We start from the raw sequence: 19,321 nt of genomic DNA, 5'->3' as shown, positions 1-19,321 counted from the left end.
CTTCAGTTATAAAGGGAATTATTTTTACTTGAATTTTCACTTGAACTTACTGATGCCTTTAGCTGTCTTCCACAGTTAGGGGCTCAGTGGATAAAATTCTGGTCTTGGAGGCAGGAAGACCTCTATTGAAATGTGGCCTCAGACATTTACTATGTGACCTGATGGAAGTCACTTAACCTGTTTGTCCTAATGCAATGGATAAGGAAATAGCAAACAATTCCATTACCCTTACCAAGAAAACCCCATATGGATTCATGAAGAGTCAGACATGATTGAATAAATGAACAAAATATCCATATGTCCCTTTTTGTGACAAAAGCTTCTATAAGCACCTATAGAAACTAATTCACCCTAAGACCTCTATTCACATTTATCCAACCTCATCTGCCCTTATGATCAAGTTGACCTTGACAGGAAAGAAGGGGAATTTAAAACATGAGAAGAACAAACCACAGAAATAAGTAATAACTATAAAAATGAAAGTGATAATAATGAAACAACATAGAAAAATTTCTGGGATGCCTAATGAGCATCTTTCTTTTGGAGAAAATCACATCTTTATCAACATACATTAACAAAATAGAAAACAAGACTGATAAACTGAACTTAAATTAAAAGCACATCTGAAACACCAAAAAAAAAAAAAATAGTTCTAAAACAAGTAAAAAAGAGGAGCTAATAAAAATAGAGAGGAAAGAGAAATATTGGAAAATAAAAATCCCATGGAGATGATTTATCTAAAAGCTGGTTATTCAAAAAAAAAACTAAAAAATCAAGAAGAATTTATCTGATTAAAAATAAAAAGGCAGAAAATCAAATTAAGTAAAAAGCAAATAAGCTTAGTTAAATTCCAGAAAAGAAGAAATAAAAAGAATAATCAGAACACATGATGGACATTATATGCTAATACAACAGAAAGAGTGAAATGCCTTTAAAATATAAAATGTCAAAAAAAAAAGTAAGAGGGCATTCTGGGAGTACAGCCAAGATGGAGGAGTAAAGTCAGGAAGTTGCTTCAATTCTCCCAATTTCCCTTGAAAACCACATAAAACCAAATCTTTGAACAGAATCTGATTGAATGAAACCACTCTCCAGCTCAATATAACAAACTTCAAAAAATGTCAGTCTAGCTGGAGTGAAATGGGTGTTCAGCCCAGGTCAGATAGACTCTGGGAAAGCCAGTAAGAGAGTCATAATCACAGCAAATCAGCAACTAAAACCATCAGTCCTGCTCAGTAGAAAAGCAAATTTAGGGGGCAGCTTCCAGTCCTATTTCAGAAGGCAAACCGTGAAACCAGGCAGTTTCCTGAAAAGAACAGGCAAAGCTAACCCCTCCAAACAAGGGACCTCTGTGCTCAAAGCCAAGGCTCAGAGCTGCAAGGAAGTTTGAGTGTGCACCATCTTTACACCAGGAATAGAGCTCTATTTTAAAACTAAAAATGAGAAAATACCGAAAGAAAGAAAGAAAGAAAGAAAGAAAGAAAGAAAGAAAAAAGAAAAGAAAATGAACAAGAAACAAAAAAGAACCTTGACCACAGAAATCTACTATAGTGACAGGACAGACCAAAACACAGGACAGAATATCCCAAAAGAAATCTCAAAGAGTGAGATAAATTGGTCTTGAGCTCCAAAAGGCTTCTTTATAATGCTATAAAAGACTTCAAAAGGCAAATGAGAGAGGTAGAAGAATAAATGAGAAAAGAAATTAAAGGTCTGCAATAGAGAATTAACAGTTTGGAAAAGGAAGGGGAAAAAAATTGAAAAAAAAAAACAACTCTTAAAAAAATAAAATAAACCAAATAGCAAAAGAAATACAAAGATAACTAAGAAATTCACACATTAAAAAGTAGAACAGGGCAAATGGAAGCCAATGACTTTGTGAGATAGCAAGAATCAAATAAACTAAAAAGAATGAAAAAATGGAAGAAAATGTGAAATGCCTCAATGGCAAAACAGCCAACTTGGAAAATAGATTCAGAAGAGACAGTTTTGGCTTACCAGAAGGCCATGACCAAAAAAAGAGCCTGGATAGCATTCTACAACAGGTCATTAAGGAAAACTGCCCCAATATTCTAGAAACAGAAGGGAGAAATACTATTGAAAGAATGCATTGATCACCTCTGGAAAGAGATCCCACAAGGAAAACCCCAAGGAACATTCCTGCCAAACTCCAAAACTATAATATCCAGGAAAAAATACTGCCAGCTGCCAGAAAAAAAAATTCAATTATCAAGGAGCAACAGTCAGAATTATCCAGGATCTGGTAGCTTCTACAGTAAAGGAATGGAGAACCTGAACTACTATATTCCAGATAGGCAAAACACCTGTAGTTACAACCAAGAATTAACTACCCATCAAGGCTCAGCATCACCTTTCAGGGGAGAAGATAGATCTTCAATGAAGTAAGAGACTTTCAATCATTTCTTTTGAAAAAACCAGAACTAAACAGGAAATTTAATCTACAAACACAGGACTTGAGAACTATAGAAAGGTAAACAGGGGGAAAATATATATGTATTTAAAGGTAGAACTATTTACTTCCCTAGATAGGAAAGCAATATCAGCAACTCTTTCACACTGTATCTGACATTGGGGCAGACAAAGGGGGGCATCACATGAACTGAGGGTGTGGTTGTAAATGGATTCTGATATGATGACATCAAAGAAAAGGACATTAAGGGTGGAAAACAGTCTATACTGGAAAAAGAGGAAAGGGGAGGTAAAATAAGAGCAGGCAAATTCCTAAAGAAAATTTTAATTTTAATGACAAGAAGAAATAGATAGCAAAGCTATTCTGATGGGGGACCTCAACCTTCACCTCTCAGAATTAGACAAATCTAACCACAAAATAAACTAGAAAGAAACTAGAAAGGTTAATAGTATCCTAGAAAAATTAGATAGACCTCTGAAGAAAATGGAAATGGGACGGAAAAGAATACATCTTTTTTTCTTGGCAGTACATACCACTTACACAAAAAGTGACCATTAATTAAGGTATAAAAACCTCACAATCAAATGCAAAAAGATAGAAATAGTAAAATGCTTCCTTTTCAGACCACAATGCAATAAAATTTATATTTCATAAAGAGCCAGGGAAGAATAGACTAAAAACCAATTGAAATTAAATAATCTAATTCTAAAGAATAAGAAATCACTGAAACAAGCCATAATTTCATTCAAGAAAATTTCAATAATGAGACAACATTCCAACACCTATGGGATGCACCAAAGCAGTTCTTAGGGGGAAATTATATATATATATATATGTGTGTGTGTGTGTATGTGTGTGTGTGTGTGTGTATGTGTGTGTGTGTGTATACATATATATATATATATAACAACATAAATAAAAAATAGAGAAAAATCCATGAATTGAGCATACAACTAAAAAAAATAGAAAAACAACAAATTAAAACCCCCCATTAAATAGCAAATTATAAATTTTGCAACTCAAAGGAAAAATTAATACAACAGAAATTAAGAAAACTATTGAACTAATAAAACTAATAGTTGATTATGAAAATGGTTATAAAAAAACTTAAAAAAAAGATAAACATTTGGTTAATTTGATCAGTAAAAGAAAAGAAAAAAATGAATCACTAGCATGAAAATGAAAGGGTGGAACATATCACCAATGAAAAAGAAATTAAAGAAAGATTAGGAGATACTTTGCCCAATTCTATGGCAGCAAGTCTGACAATGTACATGAAATAGATGAATATGTACAAAAATATAGACTGCCCAAGTTAAAAGAAGAGGAAATAAAATACTTAAATAGTCCCATTTTAGAAAAAAAAACAAAGAAAGAATAAAGAAAAGTTCACTGAAAACTCCCTAAGACTCAAAGGCCAGATGAATTCACAAGTGAATTCTACCAAACATTTAAAGAACAATTAATTCTACCACTATACAAATTATTTGGAAAAATAGGTAAATAAGTACTACCAAATTCCTTCTATGACACAATATGGTATTGATACTTAAACCAGGAAGGGCCAAAAAAGAGAAAGAAAATTACAGAGCAATCTCCCTAATTAATATTGATGCAAAAATTTTAAATAAAATATTAGCAAAGAGATCATAGCAACTTATTAGCAGGACAATACATTATGAAGAAGTATGATTTATACTAAGAATGCAGGGCTAGTTCAATATCAGAAATACTATTACTATAATTGACCATATGAATAACAAAACCAACAGAAATCATATGATAATCTCAATAGATGGAGAAAAAATTTTGAACAAAATATAGCATCCATTCCTATTAAAAACACTAGAGAGCATAGGGATAAATGAAGCTTTCCTTAGATAGATAATCAGAATCTATCTAAAACCTATAGCAAGCAATATCTGAACTAGAGAGAAGCTGATCACTTCCCAATACAATCAGGGGTGAAACCAGGATGCCTGTTATCACCACTATTTTTCAAAATTGTACTAGAAGTTAGCGTTAGCAATAAAAAAAAAAGGAAATTAAAGGAAATAGAATAGGTTAGGCTGATCTAATACAATTAAAATGACAATTCTGCCTAAATTGGTCCATTTGTTCATTGTCATATCAATCAAATCGCCAAAACATTATTTTATATAAATTTATATAAAATGCCATCTGCAACTAGAAAAAGAACTAATGAGATTGAATATAAATCAGCACATGCTATGTTCACTCCTTTTTTCTGTTTTTGATCTCATTTGCTCTGATTTTTCTCTCCCAACAATTCATAAAACAATGTGTATTAAAAATGAATAAGCTTAAAAAAGAAATTTTAAAAATTATATAATATTTCAACTATTAGAAGAGTTGCTAGAGATTTTATATAACAATCTCAGAAAAGTAAATAAATCTAGCAATAAAGGAACTGTCAAAGGGAGAACAAATTTCTAATCTGATTTGAATTATAGGAGAATTTTGTCAAATTTTTTAAACAACAGTTAATACCTGTTACTTACAAATAAGAAATAAATACTGACTCCAAAAATTATTTAATAACCCTATCAAAGAGATTACAGTGATTTATCTAAAACGTCTTTCATTATGACCAACTAGGATTTGACCTAGAGATGCAAAGATGGTTCAACATTATGAAAACAATGAACAATTAATGTAAATAATTAGAAATCAAGAACAAAACTCTGTTATGTGAAAAACTCTACAAAGTATATGTATAGAGGAATCTTTTTCAATATCATAAAAATACCTATTTAAAACCAAAACAAAATATCATATGTAATGAGAATATAAAAAAGCCTTTTTTCAATTAGCATAGGAGTGAAGCAAGGATAGCCACGTTCTCCATTATTTTTTGATACAGTTCTGGAAATGTTAGCATTAGCAATAAAACAAGAGAAAGAAATTAAAAGAATAAAAATATACAAAGAGGATATAAAACCATCCTTGTTTGCTAATGATTTGCTAGTTTGCTTAGAAAATCCTACAGAATCAGAAAAGATACTAATTAGAAATTAATCATTTCAGCAAAGTTGCAGACTACAAAATATGTCTTCGAGAAAAGAAAACAAAAACCATAGGATTTCTTTGTAAAAATAACAAAACATAAATAATAATGATAGAAACAGAATTCCCATTCCACGAAATTACAAAATGCATAAAATATCCATCAATTAGATTCTCAAAGCACATATAGGTTCAATTACAATAGGCTCCTTAAAAAAACTAAAGAAAAAATTAAATAATGGGAGCAATGTTTGATGCCAAAGACCAGACCAGGTCAATATAATAAAAATGACAATATTAGCAAAATTAATTTACACCTTTAATTCACATCAATCACATTTCCAAGGAGATACTTTATAGAATAACTTGTTTTAATAAAAACAAAGCTCATCTAGAAAAACATAAAATCTAGAATAAGAAGTAATGATGAAGAAGAGAGCACTTCCAAATCTCAAAATATATCTTTAAAATTATTTTATATTTGTTAAGAAAAAAAATAGAACAGTCAAACAAAGAAGAATCAGAAACAACAGAAGTCAATAATACAGTGATTGATAAAATGAAAAAGAAAATAAGAAAAAAAATTCTTATTTTATAAAAATTTCTGGAAAAACTGGAAACTAGTTTGGCAGAAATTAGATTTAGACCAATATTGAACATCATATTTCATAATACATTCTAAATAAATATATGACCTTAATATTAAAGAATATAGTATCAAAAAATAGAAGACAAACATTTCATGCGATTCACAGCTTTGTTAGGGAAGCTGTTTTTAACCCACCAAGCAATGGAGGAAATTATAAAATATAAATGAGATAACTTTGATAACTTGACACCAATTTTTTTTTTCATAAAACTACTACAACTAGGAAAAGAAGGAAAATGATTGAAATGGGAAAGTATTTTATGAAATTTCTCTTTATATGATAAGTGTTGATATGATAAGTATCTTATATAAGATAAAATATCTTTATATACACACATATGCATATATATGCATATATATGCCTGCATACACACATACATACACACACACACACACATTCCCAGTAGATAGAGTCAAAGAATATGAACAGCTTCCCAAAGAACTTCAAGTATAACATCCACATAAAAGAATGCGTCCAACGACTACTAATAAAAGCAATGTAAAACAAAACAACCCTGACATTTCAACTCATATCCTGCAAGGTACAAAAATAATTTTTTTTTTTAAAAAAAGGTAAGAGTAAAATTTAATGTAATTGTGGAAGGATAAACACATTAATTTATTGTTGGTGGATCTGTGAAATGGTACAACCATTTTGGAAAACAATTTGGCTCACACCCCAACAAAGTCAATGATAGGAAGAAAGTCCCCATAAACATTTATAGCAGTACTTTTTGCTATAGTTAAGAATGGGAAATAAACACCCATCAATTGGAAAATAACTAGACATTCATATAGCACATAAATGTAGTGAAATGTGCCATAACAAAAAAGTTCATGATAAATACAGTGTGAAAATCACAGAAAGATCTATTTGAACTGATACAGAGTGAAGCAATATACTCAGTGACTTCTACAATGTAAATGGAAAGGATGATGTCATTTTTAAATATCACAATTAAAAATATCTAATGTTATAAAAGATTAAACAGGGTTTGAATGAAGAGATAAGAAAACAACTCCAACCTACCCCTTCATGGAGATGAGAAATCCACAGATATTAAACATTGCATGAGTTTTTGTATTTTTTTCAGTGAAATGAATAGTTGCATTAATTTTTTTTCTTCTTTTAAAAATTTTGTTATATGGGATGAATAGCTGGAAGGTGGAATGAAAGGCATTTGAAATAACCAATTGTGTAAAAAGCAGAAAATGTCAATTAAAAGTTAAACAAAATAAAAACATGGATGTGCCATTCATCTCCAGTCTTCATTTTTTACTTCTGGTTTTATAGAATTAAAAATATGCTATAGTGAAAGTGGGAGAAAAGAAGATGTACAGTCTTCCATTATCTCAAAGTCCAAAGGAATAAAAAGATATTACCATTTACAATGAAATATGACCTTTTTCCCAATTAGAAAGACCACAGATTGAACTACCCTGAATGTTTTAAAAGTGTGCTATTCATTACACAATCTATAGTATGTCTATTTTTTAAAAATGGAAAATGAATAGAATACTATATATTATTTTTAATCTTTTAAATTACCAATGCAAAAATTCATGGGATATTTCTTGTTTTTAAATCAATTAGATAAATTGCTTTCACAAGAATTACCTTTATAGTCTTTTTTAAAAAAAATTGAACTTAAAAAATAAAACAATCATTTATTTCCATAATAAAGTAGTATAGAAAAAAAAAGATTGCACATGAAACTGAAAATCTATTATGTACAGCTTGCTTTTCCTCTTAAATATATGATAAAATTAATATGTAACTTTTCTCTCTTTCTCCCCCACCTATCCAAAGATGGCAGATATCACTGAACACAAATTTTTATATATATAAACATATGAAATAAAAATAATTTTAATCAAATAAAAATGTTCTAAATTATTATTGGCTAGAAAAATACAAATTAAATATATATACATACCATATATATTCATATATAGATACATTATATGTGCATATATTTATATATGCAAAACCATATTATGCATACTTCTATTTATTTATTCTTTCTCTGGATATAGATTACATTTTTCTTCATTGATCCTTTATAGTGAATTTGCGTTAATATTTAGTCAAAATGACTCCAAGTCATTCTTAAAACAATATTTCTATTGCTGTACATAACATCTCTTGGTTCTGGTCATTTCACTGTTCATTAGTTTGTGCAAATTTTTCAATGTTTTCTAAAACCATTGAACTTATCATTTATTATAGCATGGCAGTATTCCATTACAATCAAGTACCACAACTTATTTAGCCATTCCCCAAATGATGAGCATCGCCACAATTTCTAGTTCTTTGCCACCACAAAGAGAGGTGATATACACAAACACATACACATCTCTATATAAATATAAATATATATATATACCATATATATATTCATATATAGATACATTATATGTGCATATACTTATATATGCAAAACCATATTATGCATACTTCTATTTATTTATTCTTTCTCTGGATATAGATTACATTTTTCTTCATTGATCCTTTGTAGTAAAATTGCATTAATATTTAGTCAAAATGACTCCAAGTCATTCTTAAAACAATATTTCTATTGCTGTACATAACATCTCTTGGTTCTGGTCATTTCACTGTTCATTAGTTTGTGCAAATTTTTCAATGTTTTCTAAAACCATTGAACTTATCATTTATTATAGCATGGCAGTATTCCATTACAATCAAGTACCACAACTTATTTAGCCATTCCCCAAATGATAAGCATCACCACAATTTCTAGTTCTTTGCCACCACGAAGAGAGGTGATATACACAAACACATACACATCTATGTATATATAAATATAAATATATATATATATACCATATATATATATATATATATACCATATATATTCATATATAGATACATTATATGTGCATATACTTATATATGCAAAACCATATTATGCATACTTCTATTTATTTATTCTTTCTCTGGATATAGATTACATTTTTCTTCATTGATCCTTTGTAGTAAAATTGCATTAATATTTAGTCAAAATGACTCCAAGTCATTCTTAAAACAATATTTCTATTGCTGTACATAACATCTCTTGGTTCTGGTCATTTCACTGTTCATTAGTTTGTGCAAATTTTTCAATGTTTTCTAAAACCATTGAACTTATCATTTATTATAGCATGGCAGTATTCCATTACAATCAAGTACCACAACTTATTTAGCCATTCCCCAAATGATAAGCATCACCACAATTTCTAGTTCTTTGCCACCACGAAGAGAGGTGATATACACAAACACATACACATCTATGTAGAATGTATTTATGTATATATATTTTAATATATTACATTTTTCCTTGCTGGACCACAGGGAATAAGAAATTTAACAACACTATGAAAATCCAGATTGCTCTCCAAAATGGTTGGATTATTTCACAGTTCTATCAACTATGAGTCAGTATGCCATTTTTTCAATATTGCCTTCAATTTTTGTTGCTTTCCCCACCTATCATTTTAGTCAATCTAGTATATATAAAATATTTCAAAGTTGTTTTAATTTGTATTTCTCTGATAGATAATGATTTACAGCATTTTTCATGATTAAAATAGTTTTGTTTCATAAAAAAACCCTGCCTGTTCGTGTCCTTTGACTATCAATTAGAGAATGACTTGTGTTCTTATAGATTTGATGAAATTATTTGTATATTTAAAGTATCACATCTTGAGAAACCATCTATAAAATCTCTCCTGCCCCTACCTCGATTTCCTACTTTCCTTCTAATCCTGGCTACATTGGTTTTATTTGAACAAAACCTTTTAAGTCCAACATAATCCAAATTAGTCATTGTACACCACACCATGATCTCTATATTGTTTATTCACAAATTGTTTACCTATCCATGAATATGATAAGCAATATGTTCCTGTTCAATTTTTTTGGTAATATCTCCTTGTATATCTGGGTCATGTATTCATTGGGACCTTATACAGGTAAATAGAATATGATATTTATTGTTTATGATCAAATTCTGCCAGACTGTTTTCCAGCTTTCCCAAGGATTTTTACAAAATAATAAATTTTATCCCCACCACTTAAGTCTCCACACTTGTCAAACAAATGGTTATTACAGTTATTTATTCTGTTTCATTGATCTTTTTATTCCTTAGCCAATATCAGATAATTTTGATAAATAGTGCTTTATAAGATAATTTAAGCTCTGGTACTGCTAACCCTCCTTCTTTTAATTCCCCCCCTCATCATTTCCTTTGATATTCTTTACCTTTTGCTATTCTAAATGAAATTTTTTGGTTATTTTTCTAAGGCCAGTAAAATGATTTGTTGGTAATTTAATTGAGATGACATTGACTATGTAATTTAGGCAACTTACCATTTTTATCATATTGGCCCTATTTACCCATAAACCATTAATATTTCTCCAATTTTTAAAATCTATTTTATTTGTATAAAAAGCTTTTTTAAAAAATAATTTTGTTCATATAGTCTTTGAGTTTACTTTGGAAGATATATTTTCAAGTATTTTATCCTTCCCAGAATTATGTTAAATGAGATATCTCTATCCCTTCCTTCAGAGTTTTGCTGGTGACTTATAAAAACACTAATGATTTATGTGGCTTTGCTTTATATCCTGCATTTTGCTAAAATTATTATTGTTTCAACTAACATTTTGGTTGAGTCTTTATAACTTCTCAATATATCATATCACCAGCAAAAAGAAATAACTTTATTACCCCATTCCCTATTCTAATTTCTTCTTCCTTATTCTTCTCTTGTTGCTATTATTTAAATTTTCATATTGAACATTGAATAGTATTAGTGACAATGGACATCGTTGTTTCACACTTGTCCTTGCTATCTTATTCCTATTACAAATAATGCTTGTTGAAGGTTTTAGGTAAATGCTTCTTATCAATTTAATGAAAAATCCATAAATGGATTGGATAGAAAGATTAGATATTAGAAAAATATTAGGTAGAATAGAAAGAACTATTCTTTCTAATAGTTTTTAATAAGAGTGAGTGCTGTTCATTATCAAAAGCTTTTTCTGAATCTATTGATATAATCATTATTTTTGTTATTTTTATTATTCATATATGTGTATATATGGGCAATTATGTTAATAGCTTTTTTATATTAAACCATTCCTGCAATCCTTGTATAAGCCCAATTTGATCACAATGCACAAACTTTTTGATATATTGTAATCTTTTAAATAGAATTTTATTAATTTTTGCATACATATCAATTAACATAATTGGTCTATAATATTTTTCTCTGTTTTTACTTTTCCTGGTTTAGGTATTCATATTTGTTTCATAAAAGAAGTTTGATAAGATATCTTCTTTTTCCTTCATTCCACATAATTTATTTCATATTAGAATTAGGTGATCTTTAAATGTTTGATAGAATTCACTTATAAACCATCTGATCATTGGTGGTTTTTCATTTATGGACTGTTCACTTTCTTAACACAGAAGCCCCTAAGTGATGTGTCACTGAAATGAGTTTGTCATTTGGTAATTATTCAAAAGAAGGTGGTAATTTTATAGTTTGAGCGTTTACTTTACTATATAAAACACTGTAAAGCTTAAACCACTCTTCTGGATGTCCCAGAAATCTTGGACAAGTGTCCAAGTTGTCTTTTAACAATTTAACTTCATTAAAGGTTTTAGAACATTATGTGTAAGCCAGCTATTCTTAATTTTACAAAAGCAGAGATTTTCAGGGACATGTGATTAGAGCCCCATGAATGAATTTTCTTAAGAACAAAGTATATTAGTTAAGAAAATTCATTCTTGGAACACAGAATATGAGATCATGAGTACATAAAATCATGGAGTTTAATGCTTTGTTAACCACAGAAGATGAATACTTTTTTCCTAAAATAGTTAAAATACAATTTTCAACATAAATTATTTCCAACATTTTATTGTATTGCCAGGATGACAGAAGACATAAGCAAATAGATGGGTCAATATCTTTGTAAAATAATTTAAGATTTTAGTCACTGGTCATATATAAGTATTAATGGCTAAAATCACTAAGATGGTATCTCTATTTTGTTGGGTATGGAGAGGAAGAAATTTCTTTAAATATATATGTGTATATATATATATATATATATACATATATATATATATATATATATATATACACTCCTTAATTTCTCTAACACCACAAAACATTTAAAGAAAAAAACCTGAAACTTAAAGAACTATTCAATATTAATCGAAATATTAGAATGGTAGGTCTAACTAAATTTGAATGTAGTAGCCATTTGGTTCATATCTCTCATTTTACAGAAGACAAGTCCAAGGTTACACTGTAATAAATATCAGAAATGGGATTTGAATCCAAGTCCTTTGACTCTAGAGCCAATTTTCTTTCCAATTTCTTATACTTCCTCATTGAAGTACGACATGTCCCAAGACTGTCATTCCTTCATACTTTTTATTGACTGCACATTAACCTTGCAATCATGAAATTTTCAATGATGATCTTTGGTTATTTCTTTTCTGTCAAGCCTATCAGTGACTAAATCTTATTGCATTTTGTCCACAATATCTCTTTTATCAGCTTTTTTTTCTCTACTCACATGACCTCTTCCCTAGTTCAAGTCTTTACCTCTCACCAGGAGTGTTCCAATAGACTTCTAATTGCTTTCCCTGCTTCTAGTTTCTCATCTCTACTATCCATTCTCAACATACCTATCAAATGATATTCCTTAAAACTTCAGAAATAAACTCTTTACAAAATAAACTCCTTACAAAACTACTAAACAGAGATTTTTTTTTTTTAAAAATGGTCAAACTGGCCAAAAACTGTCCAAAGTTAGACTATACCAATATAATGAAAATGACAATAATACCTTAATTTATATACATAGCTATACACTAAAGTTGTTTTGTAATTTTTATAAAGTTAGACAAAATAAAAACAAAATTCATTTAGAAAAAGGCCACCTCAAAATCTCAATAAAAACCAGTGGGGAGAAAGTATGAACAAGGGAGGTGAAAATATTATCTGGATTTCAAAATATAGTATAAAGTAATAGCCAACAAAACTATTTTTATTAATTAAAAAACAGAAAGGTATATATAAGTGGAGCAGAAAAGATAAGATTACAAGAGTATAAAATAGAATTATGTTTTAAGTAGAGCTGTATCTAATAAACTTTAGAATATAAATTTCTAGGGGAAGAATCCTCTTTTTTTGACATGATTACTGAGAAAGCTAAAACATATTTTTGGCAGAAATTATATTTAGCAAAACATTACTCCTTAAATAAGAAATTCAAAATGTTTATGTGAACTTAATATAAAAGGTCATATAAGTCAACAAATGAATCTTTCATACCTCTATCCTAGCTATTTCTAGGGGGAAGATTATTAATTAAAATTAAAATATTTCCAAAGTTTCAATATATACTATACAAATCTGCAAAAGATGAGAAAAGATGGGAAAAGTTAATGGTAGAGAGGTTGTGAGAAGACAGGTTCATTGATGAACTATTGTACTGGTCAAATTAACTCTTCTGAGTATCACTTTGGAATTATACAAAAAAGTGACAGAACTAGTCACAGACTACTGTTCCCACTATTAGATATACATTGTAAGAAAATCAAAGTCAATAGCATAAGAAAAGAGGTTTAATAAATGCTAAAATGTTTGAAATACTAGTTTTTGTAGTAGCAAATAACTGAGAATTAAGAAAAAATGAATATGAGAAATTTAGACTCAGAAAATTTTTTATAAGCTGCTGCTGAGTAAAATAAAAAGAAAATAATTTGCATAATGAGTAATAAATTATACATGGAAAAAATTAAAACCATGTTGAATTGAAAAACTAATGTGAGTAGTGAAAAATAAATAGCCAAAAAAATCTTCCCTTTATGATAAAGAGATAGTAAACATTAAGATATGGATTCAAAATATTGTATACTTTGTAAGTTGGAGTCACTGTATTAGAATATTTTAATCGTTTTTCTCTGTTACAAGGAAGTTTTTGTCCTGAAGAGAGTGTATGTTGAAATGACTAAGCTATAAAGACCAAAGATATCAGTAAAATGTGTTAAAAATCAGAAGATAAATTGATATATATTTTCATTATTCCATGAAATTAATAGTATAAGAATATCATATTACTTTACTATTAAAATTTTTTGATAGCTTCTTATTTTCTCTAGTGTAAAATATAAGTCCTTCAATCTTGTATAGAAAATCTTCCATAATCTGGCATCCTATTATTACAGCCCTGTTTTATGTACTCTTTTTCATAAAATATTCTTTAGGTTAAACTATCTTCCTGACTTATTTCTGAAAATGAAAGTCCATTTCTTGCCCTTGTGCAAGTTGTTTTCCATGTTTAAAATTGACTTTCCCCTTATAGAATCTTTAACTCACTTAAAGCCTTACTCAAGAGACTCCCCTTCAATATAAACTCTGCTATAGTCTTGAAAGCATTTTGTATTTACTTGCTTGTACAAGTATACCATTTAATACACCAAGCATTTATTATGTGCTCAGTATATGTCAGGAACTGGGGATGTTTAATGGGGCTACAGACAAAAATGAAACAGTTCTTTCTCTGAAAGAACTTGTATTCTACAGGTAATAGTGGCTGGTATTTAAATATTCCTTAAAGTTTGAAATATCTATATCTGTATGATATCTACACACACACACACACACACACACACATATTATAAACACATATAATTTTATAGCTAATGCTACCTTTTTAGGTAGGTACTATTATTCCCATTTTACAGATGAAGATACTGCAGCTTAACAGCAGGTTAAGTGATTTAGCAAGAATCACACAGCTATTAAATGTCAGGGGTCCATTCTCTATCTATTACATTGCTTCCCTTTTGTTTCTCTTCCCATCTCCCGCTCCCACCTTGGCCCCACCAACTAGAAGGTAAGCTCCCTAAGCACAGGCTTTGTTTCATTTTTTTTTTAATTGCCTGACATTACTTAATGCACTATCTTATACATAGTAGGCACTTAGTGAAAGTTTGTTGCATTAAAAATCAATGTATTATTGCCATGGAATAACAGTGTATCTAAAAATTTTGTAATGGAAAAACATTTGAAGTAGGTAACTACTAAAATAAATTCACATAAACTATGCCAAAAACTTCAACCTCAGAGTTGGAAAGAATCTCAAAGACCATTAAATTCAATCCATACATATGTGAGAATTATATGTACAACTTTGCTTAAAGATGTCTAGTACATAAGAACCCATTACTTCTTGATGCAGCACATTACTTTTTGGTATAGTTGAAAGTTTAAAAGTTTTGTGGTTTTTTTTAAATACTGAATTTGGATCCGTATAGAAAATGTAAGAGGAATCTGTCTCAAATTTCTGCACTCTTACTATGAGGAGATAGACTATATATCATTTCCACAAGAACATAATGAGAAGTTGCTGGCTAGTTTGCAAAGTTATTTTTTAAAAGGCAATGAAGCTAGTCTGGTATGATTCATTCTTGATGAAGCTATATTTGTTGTTTGGGATCACTGCTTCCTTTTACTCTTTACTAAGCATTCATTTAATAATATATTAAAAATTTTGCCAGGAATCAAAGTTAGCTTTATTTTCACTTAATTTGAAGAATCCATTCTCCTTTCTTTTTTTGAAAATATGGACAATATTTGCTTTTTTCAAGTTGTGTTACCTCTATTCTCCTTTGATCTTTCAAATTTAATTGTCAGCATTCATATTTGCCAATTCTTTTAGTCCCCTACTCTGGTGTTCAAAAAGCATTGATCATAATGTTGTAAATTTAGAGCTGGAAAAGATCTTAGACATAATTTACCACAACTCCTTCATTTTACAGATGAGGAATGTAAGACTTAAGAGAGGGGAAATGACTTGCCCATTATCACAGAAATACTAAGGAGAAAAGTACCGATCAAATACTAGCTCCCTAGGCTACAAATTCAGTGTTTTTCCTATAGCACCATACTTCTAGCCTGGTGATCTGGGAAGCAACATAAAGTGTGACTGATACTGGGAATGATCTCACTGAGTGGAAAAATGAAACAAAAATGTGTTTCTAATTGTGTAATGAAACAGAATTATTTCCTACTAGGAAAGTATGAAATTCTCAATCCTATGGCAAGAAGAGTTTCACAGATTTTCTTCCATGACTTATTAGCCATTCATCACAAAATGACAATTTCTTCTATGTATATATCATCCCCCCTTTTTCTGTAGAAATGGTATCTGTCTTCCTTTTGGCCACATAAACTCAAAAGTAAGCCCAGGGTCCAATCCATTTCATGCCTTGTACCTATTAATAGTGGCCCCCCACTTTCTAGTAAAAGAAAACTCAATAATCACTGGGCTCATTTGACCAGTTTAACAGTACCAGATTCCTGGCAATATAGCAACATTAGCTGCTCTTAGAGCTACATCTGATGACTTTTTTTTTTAGTTGCTTAATATTATATTATCTCTGCTCTGAAACCTAATTAAAAACTGCTTTTATACAAGTGACCAAAAATCCTCAATATTTTAAATAGAAAAATGCTAATTATATGATTTTTTTGACATATGAACAATTATATAAATCAATTCTTAAAAACTGAAATCTATGCTTATTTATGACCAATGTAACTTGTAGTAGTTTCTATGATAATATAATTTAAACATAACATCAATTTTAATGAATCAAAATTGTTTGTATAAAAAACAAAATAATATAATGCATTTAAATATGTAAGTATATATTTATGTACATATATGTATATATACATGTGTGTATACAACACACACACACACAGTTTAGTGAATTGTTGACGAAAATTTTTTTTAAAATAATAAAAATTCCAGAACATTATCAAATTCATTTCAGGTCATTCCAATTCCAAAATGTGCAAACATCTGATTATCAGTATCCTTTGTATCCTAAATTGATTGATTCTCTTAATCAAGATTATTTTGTAGTAGGAAATTAGACTCCTTGCTTCTATATACAAGCCCTAGTTTTCAAGAACAAATTAGTTTTAATCAGTTCCTATGATTTATTTACTCTAAACCAAACACTATATTACTTGCTTTTACTTGTTTCTTAAGTATAAAATATTATATTTCTTAGTTATTAAGGGTTTTACACCTTAATTATTAGCCAACACCTCAATGAAAAAGACATTGTTTTGACTCATGAATGCTTTAATTGCCAACAACAGCCTTTCTGAGTAGGAGTATTGTCTGTAATTTATTGTAGCAGATGTGATTTGGAAGTTGGATATTGAAGTACCCCAAGATTTAAATATCCTGGCTGTTAGAAAAAAAATCATTGCATCTTGTTTCTGAAGAATATTTCAGTATATATAGGAAAATAGAAGTTGTAGTAAAGAAAATTTATATTATTGACAAATATTGCTAATTAACTGAAAAAAAAGACAAATGATCAATTAAAGCTATGGAGTATGAGATATCTTCAAGATAGAAGTCACAAAGAACAAATTACATTGGCATGTTCCTACATGTAAAAAAAAATAATTATACAAAGGATCACCCAAAGAAAAGTAACCATGTACTCATATAAAACAAAATAACAGCACTTTTATTTATGCATTTATAGTTTCATCACTTCACGTTGGTTCCTGTCTGAGAAGAGAAAGATGGTTACATCATTTATAACACATGGTAATTAAAATCAATAGTTGCCATATTCCACATTGAAACAGGTTCTTTCTTAACTGAAAAATAAAGTAATTGCAACTTCATCTTCACCCACACACACTGTTTTCTAGACATTATTAATAATATAAAATGACTCAGAACAACAATTTGCATTTGTGAATAACTTAAGTATGAATGTGGAAAAAAAATTCCTACCAGTTTGGCTGAGCTGGGATGTACTGCGGCTTTTTCGTGAGAGACCCACAATAGCTACCATTTTTGCCCCAATGCTGGAGCGCCGCTTTTTGCCACCGGTGCCCATGGTGCCCACTGCGGTATCAGATTGGCTGCCATCATTCTTCTCTATTGTGCACATGTCCCCACTGATGCTGGTGCTTTTAGTCATATTCTTTCCTGAGATGCCCATCTGTCTGCTTTGCATTTTGGATGTAAACACACTGTCATTCGATGGATGGATAAATAGTGCAGACAGAGCAAAAAGGGAAAGACAGAAAAGGACAGGTTTCAGATGAAAAATTTGGAGTCTATTGCAGTGGTACAATTTACATAGAACTTTTTCTTAGATGTGATGACAATCTTCAACTATTATGGTACTGAATGTGCTTTATAATTCAGAACCAACTTAAATACAGCTAAGCAAAAATAAGCCCATATATTTTTGTAAAGTTTTTGCTTATGGGTTGATTTTTGCTGCTACAGGAAATATTAGTTTACAAAAAGAAAAAAATTCAGGAAATATTCTAAGGATATTTTCACCTGAATATACTTTTCTACAGCAATAAGCATACTCTAGAACAGTTATGCAAAGTAGGGAAGTTGCTCTCCAAATATTATCTTTTTTTTAACCTTTCCTTGATTATTATGTTTATAACACATTTGGAATAAGCCATTCATTTTAAGAAAACATTTTCTCAAGATATGAAGAATTTGATATAGTAGATACTAAAAACTACAACTTTTAATTAATGATGAGTTTTCAAATTTTAACAAGATTTGAAATTTACATTGGTTTTTGAATTGAATTGTAAGCACAATCAATTTCAGATGATTAGATTTCACATTTCTGAAAACCTTTGTTTCCTATACACGTAAATTTAATTTGAAAATATATAAGCACTAATTTTTTAAATTCATGTTGTAAAGTGTTGCCTGATAAGAATATTAGAAAGTGACCATGAAGCCTATCATTGGAGAGTTGTTAACTGGATAGCCATTATTCAGTATCAATTTAGGAATTAGATTTCTTTAGGAATTAGAATTAAACTGCTGATTATATAGAAATGGCCAGTTCTGAAGTCCAGAAACAGTACTGGGATTCCACTCTATTTCAGCAGGATAATTATAGGGAAAGAGGAGAGTTTCATCCAAAAAATAAATTTAAAAGGCTTGTCAATGATTTCAGCCACTATAAAACTAAAAGAACATTAAGAAGTTGGCCCCTGAAATGAAGATGACATCAGAGTCTCATATATAGGACAAGGAAAGGTTTCCAAAATTCACTGGGTTTCTAAATACAAAGTTATTGTTTGATGTAGTCCCTCTCTGTATATA

At 29.6% G+C, this 19,321-nt stretch overlaps 1 protein-coding gene across 1 annotated transcript in view; it reads right to left on the bottom strand.

The window, feature by feature from the left end:
- The window catches only part of RIMS2 (regulating synaptic membrane exocytosis 2), a 761,226-nt gene that overhangs the window by 73,905 nt on the left and 668,000 nt on the right, over window positions 1-19,321 (bottom strand). Inside the window, exon 23 of the mRNA XM_051974462.1 lies at window positions 17,966-18,207. Coding sequence (XP_051830422.1) covers window positions 17,966-18,207 — 242 coding nt within the window. The remainder of the gene's footprint in view (window positions 1-17,965; window positions 18,208-19,321) is intronic.

The sequence above is a fragment of the Antechinus flavipes genome, chromosome 1, assembly GCF_016432865.1.
Source record: "Antechinus flavipes isolate AdamAnt ecotype Samford, QLD, Australia chromosome 1, AdamAnt_v2, whole genome shotgun sequence".
In the NCBI taxonomy this organism is placed as follows: domain Eukaryota; kingdom Metazoa; phylum Chordata; class Mammalia; order Dasyuromorphia; family Dasyuridae; genus Antechinus; species Antechinus flavipes.
This window is presented reverse-complemented; position numbering and strand designations above follow the sequence as displayed.